This window comes from Lepisosteus platostomus, chromosome 6 (assembly GCF_059453375.1).
Source record: "Lepisosteus platostomus isolate fLepPlt1 chromosome 6, fLepPlt1.hap1, whole genome shotgun sequence".
Lineage (NCBI taxonomy): Eukaryota > Metazoa > Chordata > Actinopteri > Semionotiformes > Lepisosteidae > Lepisosteus > Lepisosteus platostomus.
This window is the reverse complement of record NC_142616.1, coordinates 39,674,986-39,683,165: the sequence shown is the minus strand read 5'-3', so window position 1 is coordinate 39,683,165 and position 8,180 is coordinate 39,674,986. Positions and strand designations below refer to the sequence as shown.

The following is an 8,180-nucleotide window of genomic DNA, read 5'->3' as shown; positions in this document are numbered from 1 at the left end:
CAGAACATTTGAAAGCCCTTTGTCTGTCCCCTGTATCAGATTGTTGACCACTGTGAAAATGGAGCTGTACGTATTTGACACTCCATTTCGATAACCTGTACCTTGATGGGTGCTCTCTCTTTTTGCCTTACAGTGAAGATGGAGGTGACTATACATTCATGATCTAGTTTCCACTCTTTTAAATTGGCCCCTTTCCTTCTACAGTGTATCATATTGGTGGCATTGTCAAACATAATCTACCTGTACAGCTAATTGTGTAATACATGATAGATTTAGCCTCGGTTGGTTGAGTTCAATAACACAGCCTGCTTCAAGGATTTCATGTATTTCACATACAATACAGTTACAAAAAAGGCTTCACAAAAAAGTATTATTATGCTTATCTTCATGTCAGATGCTATGAGTTGTTTTCACAGATTAAACTTACATATATCTATACTGTATGTGTTCAGTGTCAGTTGCTCTTCAGTTTGATGATACATACAGTACAGTATCTATGTTTTCCTAAAGCCAAGTTATCAGTAACCATTTCAGCACAATACTCTGTTAAATGTCGGTTTGACATACTGTGGAAGGAATCACCTCTCAGAAACTCGCTTTGAACAAAAAGGATTCACTAACTGCAACTATTTTTAATTAAAGAATGAAAAGCAGAATGCTTTCATGTAGAATATACAGTCGGTTCTGGTTTTGATTTGTAGTTAACATATCTTGTCTTTTCTAAAGATATGAAAGGAAATCTTTGTCACTGCATATACTGTATGGCAACTCCAGTGTTTGACCTGGTGATGTATTTATTTCATTGTGCCTGTTTTAAAAGCAGACTAATGCACTCTTAATGCATGCACTCTACATGAGCATCTTACTGAGTTCAAAGAGTTTGACAGACAATTACACTTGCAATCAGGTAACCCCTAGGCACTGCATTTTAGAAATGAACACCTGTGTCTGTGAATTTAAAAACAAAATGATGCAATATCGTGTGGCTAGGGCTCACTTTTTGTCAGAAGTAATCTTTACTTTTTATTTTTTGGTAAAGCAAGATATAAAAAAATATGCACTAATTCTACATTGACTTCAATTGAATGTCAGTGCTTCGGCAGGCAAAAATATCACCTGAGTAAATCCACATTGTTTCCATAATTGTAAAAATAAAAAGATCAAGGAAATGGAGCAGCAGATGGAGTGACAAAGTCAATGCTGATTGAGACTCTCGGCCCAGGAGAGGTAGCAATTTGAATCTCAATGTCTCACCAGCACAGACCTCTTTTGTGACACAGTTCACAAAGGCACTTTATGAGTGATCACTCCAGAAGGGACTCTTTTACAAGACTAGCTATAAATACTCTCAAAGAGGCCATGCCATTTTTACTACAGATATAGAGTACCCATAGTCACTAAAACATCTACTCATTGTTGATGTTCCCCCTAGTAATTTTATACAGGAGCTACAGTATGAACATCTTCTCTTAAAACTTATTGGACATCTTCTCTTCCTATGGTGCTGGTACAGTATTATTTGTTTTTTCCTTTATTAGAGCCTTTTACAATTATGGATACACTTTAACAGATGTACAGGATATAGCTACGGATAAAAAAAGTTTATTTTCATTCCAAATCTAGAATTCTCATATTTAGTGGTTTACTAAATGTTAGAAATATTTTTTTAAACTGATTAAGCCAATGAAGGAGTATGATGTAAGAATCAGGTAATAGTAAATAACTTTGTACAACAGCTTCAGATACATACATGTTAAAATAAAAAAAACGAACAGAAACACATTTTCAAAACACAAAACACAAAATTATCCAAATCGGATTAATTATTTATTAATTATTATCATTTGGTGTAGTGAGTGACCATTTTAAAATTTGGATCTTTAAGATCTAGGGTTCAAATGCTGACATCTGAAAAATAATAAATTGTATACATACTCTCTATTTAACCTTTTTAAGACTGAAGATCTACAAATGAAAAGTAAAATACAAATGTATGGCAATGGGAAACACTTGTTTAGACTGTATACTTTTCCTTGTGGCATACTTAACATTTGGCATATTAATACTGTCCATAGCTGCTTTCCTTTGTGACTTAGAGTTCGCTCAGGTAATAAAGGAGTAAATGTCACTGTATGCAACAGGTAGTAAAAGCAGAATTACTTTGATCTACTGTCTCACAAATACTGCAGCCTGCTCCATTTTCAAAAGAAATTATCCAAACATAGTGAAGAGCTTAAAGGTTCAAAGCTACTGTAGCACAGTGCAAACCAGACATATACAAAGAACAGAATCAATGCTAGATTTTTATCTCAAATGTAGCTTTGGAAATTTTGTTGATTTGAACCTGGAACGTTTTTGCTTTTGTAACCACAAAGATCATTAAATATCAGTTGAATGGTATTGACAATTTCCTCAATTACAGGAAGTGCATGAACAATGGAAAGAAAATGCTGGCAATTATGTGACAGGATTCTATTTCTTTCTTTCATCTTCTTTTTCCCTTGTGCACAGTGATAAGAAATGGCTCTAGTCTGTGTTGGTCTTCTGATAATTGCAGTGCCTGTTGCATGGACCTGTCATCCCCAGAAAGTAGGTAAGTCTTAAAAAACTGAAATGCTACCCAGATTGCTGTCTACAAACTTTCTCAGTTAACCGTCCTCATATTTTTGTTGAAAAACAGCTAATTAAAAAATAATTATACATTGTATTTGTTTCTGTTGTGGTACAGCAGAACAGTTTTTCATGGATCTTGTTTGGAAGACTAAACTATATAGTCATAGCTTCTTTGTGGGCAAACAGCTGACTCAATTATAAATAACCAGACATTTTAGCACAGCCTGCTAAGATAGACAATCATGCCATGCAGTACGGTGTTTAAATCATTTTCTATGTTAATAACATAACTAGTGTACTTTTATTTCTTACTAGACTTTGTCTTGGTCACCTGTTTTCCAAATGCTATTATTGCTAATGTTCCTGAGTGTCCTTATGGATGGAAAATCAACCAATTATCCCTGGGAGGTGTGTGCTACAGTGGGGTGAACAGTGCAGGATATTTCCGTTTTGCTATTCCTGATCTGACCCCTAAAAACAATTCATACTGTGGAACCCAATCAGAGGTAAGACTTTCACAGACATGAAAGAACAGGACACAGGTTAACCAGTGCAATCTAAGACTGATGTATGACATGAGTGCCAAACAGATTCTTCTGTGTAATCAGCTGCTTGATCTGCTTACATATACAGTATATTAAATAATGTTTATGCAGCATTCATCTTAAATACAACAACAGCTCTGTGTTTAGAGAACAGGGAGCAGGGAGCAGAAAAATGTTTTGTTTCTTTCAGTATCTCGGTGGCAAAGATCCCAAATATGTTTTCTACAACTCAATAGTCTCCAATGACACATCTCTCATGGTCAGAAACCAGCCTGTGAACTATTCCTTTAGCTGCACCTACAAAGCTTCTTATTTGGTGAGCAATGCCATCTTTAGTCAAAGGTAAGACATTTGCATGAAATAATTTGGAACAAAATTTATTTCATTACACAGACATACTCACATAATAACTTGCAGTGTTTTCACTAAACCATCTGCTTATTCCAGAGTGGCGACAGTTTATGTCAACAATGGGAGCATAGGCTCTTTTAAATCTCAGCTGTCTATGAACGTGTTTACTGTAAGTATTTAACTGTTTTCTTTATCTTTATGGAATTGAAAAATGTAATTTTAAATCAAATATGTGGGAATGGTAATCAAAAGTAAAACAGTGCACAAAGCTTCAGTTTGTCATGCATTGTGTATATTTTTAGAAAGCTACAAAGCAAGACATTTTTCCACAGGGTATATCTTACATACAGTAAACTGATTAGTGTAGAATCTTTTTAAAACTTCCCTTGGCTTATATCAGAGTTGATAATTATACAATAAATTCTAGAGGTCTCATTATGTTTTTGAAACAAACGATCAAACAATATCTCTCTTGAATTCTGGCCAGTGGAGAGCATAGAAAACTTCTTATTAACCTATGAGTTACGGGCGCTCGTCTTTTATAAAAAAAAAGGTTTTGACAGTTCACAGTTTGCATTGTAACTTAATGATCCTGCTGTTTGAAATATGGTGAAAGGATCCTTAGAAAATCAAATTAATGGGCTAAAGAGCAACCATTTGAACACTTGACAGTTACTTAGATGTTTTCTGTTGGACATTTTCTAGCCTGTACAGTATAGGTGAGATCACTTGTTATCATCCTTGTAAATAACTTTCGGCTTTATTTTCGGTATTGTCAAGGATCACACAACGTATTTCTGCCACGCTAAGTGAAATATGAGGAGAAAGGAAGATACTAATTTTCCCAATTATAAAAAGAATCCATATTTACATTCTGAAAGGCTTTTCTTACACTTTGAAACTGTGATGTTTCTCTTCCCCTAAAAAACAAGAGAGTTAAAGGTATACTGTCTACGTAAGGTATGAGGTTGTGGAAGTGATTATACAATAGTTTTAAATGTTACTTTGATATGAAAATGGTCCAATAATCCACAAGAGATATTAGTCAGCCATGTCAATAAGGTTCAAGAAGCTTGAAATTAGTTTCTTGTACCTTTTTAAAGAACGAAGTAAAGAACTATAATTTTGTATTTCTTATATTCATGTTCTCTTAAGCCTACGCAGAAAAGATGTTTTAAATACTATGCAGTAAATAATATATTTACCTTAGATTACTTTGCTGTATTATAGGTGGGTTTACATTAATTTGCTAAGATTTCTCCCTTCTTTTAAAGAATTCAAAATTCTTACATACCATGGATGTCCCCTACACTATTGATACATCAGAGATTGGTTCTGAAGTATTTATTGGCATTGAGGCAAAAGGACTGAGTAACAGGTATGCTCTCACTAAGTAAGGATTTAATTTTTGAGTAGACATTGTCTTTCTCTCTGGCCATAATAAATTAGCTCAAATTCAATCATGATGTAATGTAATGTAGTGACTAAGCTTTGGACTCATCACTGACAGGTTGTGAGTTTACATGAGGAAGGTATCTTAGCAAAGTTGCTCCAGTCTACCCAGTTGTATAAGTGGGAACCAGCATTGCTGGGGAGTCATCCCTGTGATAGACTGGCATTCCATCCAACATGCTCTGTAGTCTGCTTAACACTTCAAAAACCAGGATGAGCTCTGGCCCGATGAGTTTGTGGCTCTGGAATAGACTTTATCTTTACCCTTAAAAATGTAAATATAGCATTACTGTAAGTAGTGCTTTTAATATGTTTGAGAAGTGTAGAATGCAGCACAGATTCGTTTCCTCAAAGGATTAACTCTTCTTATAGACACAAGGGGATACAATAAACTCCACATAAATCCAATTTGCACTGCAACTGTTTTGTTGTTTTGTTTTGTATTTGTCTACTAGGATTTAAGGCATACTAGTTGTTGAATACAATTGTATCACATGTAGCTTCTGTATTTGTTTTTTAGGTTCAAAGTTGTGATTAAAAACTGCTGGGCTACCCCTTCTCCCCAGTTCACTGACAAAAAGAGATGGAGTCTAATTATAAACAGGTGTGTTTCATTTGCAGTCATTACATAATTTTTCCACTCTAGAAAACTGGATTTAGTATTGATTAAAATATTTCACTTAAGCCTTAATTTTTGTTGTTGACAACCTGTTTTGCATTAGCATGAATTTAACATTACAGCTTCTGAAGCTGTGACTTTTCCATATACCTAACAGATGAGTGATTCATAAGTGCTCTTTTTCCCACAGTTGCTCATCAGACCATACAGTGACCATCTTTGAGAATGGAAAAGACAGCAGGTCAATGTTCAAATTCAATTCATTCAGGTTTCGGCTTCTGGAAAAAGTGTCAACTGTCTGGCTGCACTGCGAAGTCCACATATGTGACAGTGAAAAGCTTTTTTGTCAACCAGTAAGTAAGACAAGAATACTGTCACAAATTTACAGGAGGAAGAAGATTCTTCATCTTCATGAAGCTTCTTCATGTGAATGAAACCACAAAGCATTATCTTAGAATTACATTCTAAGTAATCATAGCTAATTCTAGTATTCTAGCTAATTATCGTGATACAGAGGTGCCTTCTTCTGATTTTGGCAAGCTATAATCCAAAAGGATTTTGCTCATTAACCTATGAGAATAAGGCTTTGCAATATGAGCAAGGTTTTGAATAATTTACTGAGTTGATCTATTGATTTACACTCTGAAGAAATGCGGGATGTTGTCATTTCAAACTGTCTCTCAATTATTTAATGAAACAATTGCCTTGTGTAGGTGGCAAATTATTGCCTGGCATGTTGTCCATGCCATTGCCACTGTGCTGTTTGACTGATACTCACCGGGTACTCACTGGGTAGGATTAAAAGATACAAGCCTAGCACTGTGCCCTTGGAGTGGGGATTAAGCTGTCAAATTGCACACCACGCTGTGGGTACAGATTTGAGTTGCTGTTCTTCTGCAGAATTTCTAAATTCCCCTTTGTATTTGTCTACTAGGATTTAAGGCATACTAGGCAAAAATTCAGCCACCACCGTATATCCACCAGAACACCACTTCATCTTTTTACTTGTCTTCAACGATATGACATGTTGCTGTGATGGCACAACCTCCCTGTATTCCTGGCAGAGTGATGTGTACAGAATGTCTACAGTATACAGTATATTGAAAGTAGGAGTTGTTAGTCCTTTTGTATTCTCTTATTTTTTCGTTTTAAGACTGTTCCATGCAATTTAAGAAGTCACCAGACTGATCCAAATGGAGGTGTGCTAACTGCAGAGTTCCGTGTTAAAGGTATGTTATATTGTTGAACTAGGTAACAATGTACATGAGTGATGAGAATCAAAACACATAAATAAATCAGTTAGTCCCATGTACTGTAACAACATCAGTTGATCAATTTCTTATGCATGTTTCCCTACCATGTTCATTTACTGGTCCACTCTCATTCTATCGGTGTTTTCTGCTTGAGTGTGAGTCATTCAGTGACATCAGAATTACTTCATTTCTTGTATAGCTGGTGCCATCATACGTGGCCAGGAAAATCCAATAACATTTTTCTGGAATGATGACGTGTTTTCAGAGATAATTACCTTTTTGTTTCTTTTGTTCTTGGCAGCCATTGGCTCATCTAGCAACAGAAAACTTGCAGGTAACTAGAAAAGTGCAAACAATTTCAAACTTGCATATTTAGAAATGAAATGTTGAACATTTGACTTATTGTGTTTTTTTCCAGATATGGCTCCATACTGCATCTTTTTCATGCTCACAGTGAACACCCTGTTAGGAAGTTTGCTTTCTTCTGTAATCTAAAAAAGGCCAGTATAAGTGCTTAATTCATGTTAAATCTATTTGTTTTATATGCCAAGTGTGAAATATACAATGGCGTTAAACAATGTACTGTATGTTGTACAGGGGTTCACACTGTGTTCAGGAGAGTGGAACAAGATGCTTCCCCAAGTTTCATGCTGTGGTCTCAGGGAGATTATCTAAGGTCTCCCTTTCTCCCTTTTGCTCTTAAATGTTATAATTCAGACAGTCACAAGCATTGTGTTTTTATACAGATGTTAAACTTTCATTAAAAAATGCAAAGCATGTTTTATACAAGCAAAAGCATTATTTTATGATTGCTTCTGGGAAAGTTTGAATTTTGGACAACCTTGATTTATTTTTCTACTCTATGATTGGAAGAAAGGACCTTCTTCACTCTTAACACTAAAAACTGCAGTCTAAAATAGGGTTTAACACTTTTTCTATTACTGACAGTTTTTCAAAAGGAACACAATTCATAAAAGCATTAGAATGCAGTAAGTCACATACACTTCATTTACAGTATGTACAGTATGTATCATTCTTTGCTGATAAGAAGACTTATGTGAATGTTTTTGCCTTCCTAAGAAAACGAATAACATACAGTATTTGTGAACATAAGTTGTGTTTCCATGAAGAGTTTCTGCCGATTTTATAGAAATGTTTAAATATAGACGTGCATACTGTTCAAATTAAGTGTGCCTTTGTTCCATCTTACTTGTCATTCTTTCTAACAATAAAAGTTTTAAACATAAAGAAATTACTATCCATGACAAATTTTGAGACATCATTCAGATTAAGCATACCATTTGTTAGGCTTGGAAAACTACCACAGTATTGCATTTTGAGGAAAAA

General features: G+C 35.0%; 1 protein-coding gene across 2 annotated transcripts; it reads left to right on the top strand.

Annotated features, from left to right (window-relative positions):
- The first annotated feature begins 1,338 nt into the window (after positions 1 to 1,338).
- tectb (tectorin beta) lies at positions 1,339 to 8,168 on the top strand. Of its 2 annotated transcripts, none has more exons than XM_088635817.1 (11): positions 1,339 to 1,507; positions 2,512 to 2,589; positions 2,929 to 3,119; positions 3,349 to 3,500; positions 3,606 to 3,678; positions 4,784 to 4,887; positions 5,482 to 5,565; positions 5,771 to 5,933; positions 6,734 to 6,809; positions 7,135 to 7,167; positions 7,252 to 8,168. In XM_088635817.1, the coding sequence occupies exons 2-11, from the start codon at positions 2,568 to 2,570 to the stop codon at positions 7,326 to 7,328; spliced, it is 975 nt and encodes a 324-aa protein (XP_088491943.1). In that variant the 5' UTR covers positions 1,339 to 1,507; positions 2,512 to 2,567; the 3' UTR covers positions 7,329 to 8,168. The 2 variants fall into 2 exon arrangements, with proteins under 2 accessions (XP_088491943.1, XP_088491942.1); XM_088635816.1 differs by having other exon boundaries at positions 1,340 to 1,507; positions 2,512 to 2,593.
- Positions 8,169 to 8,180: the final 12 nt, after the last annotated feature.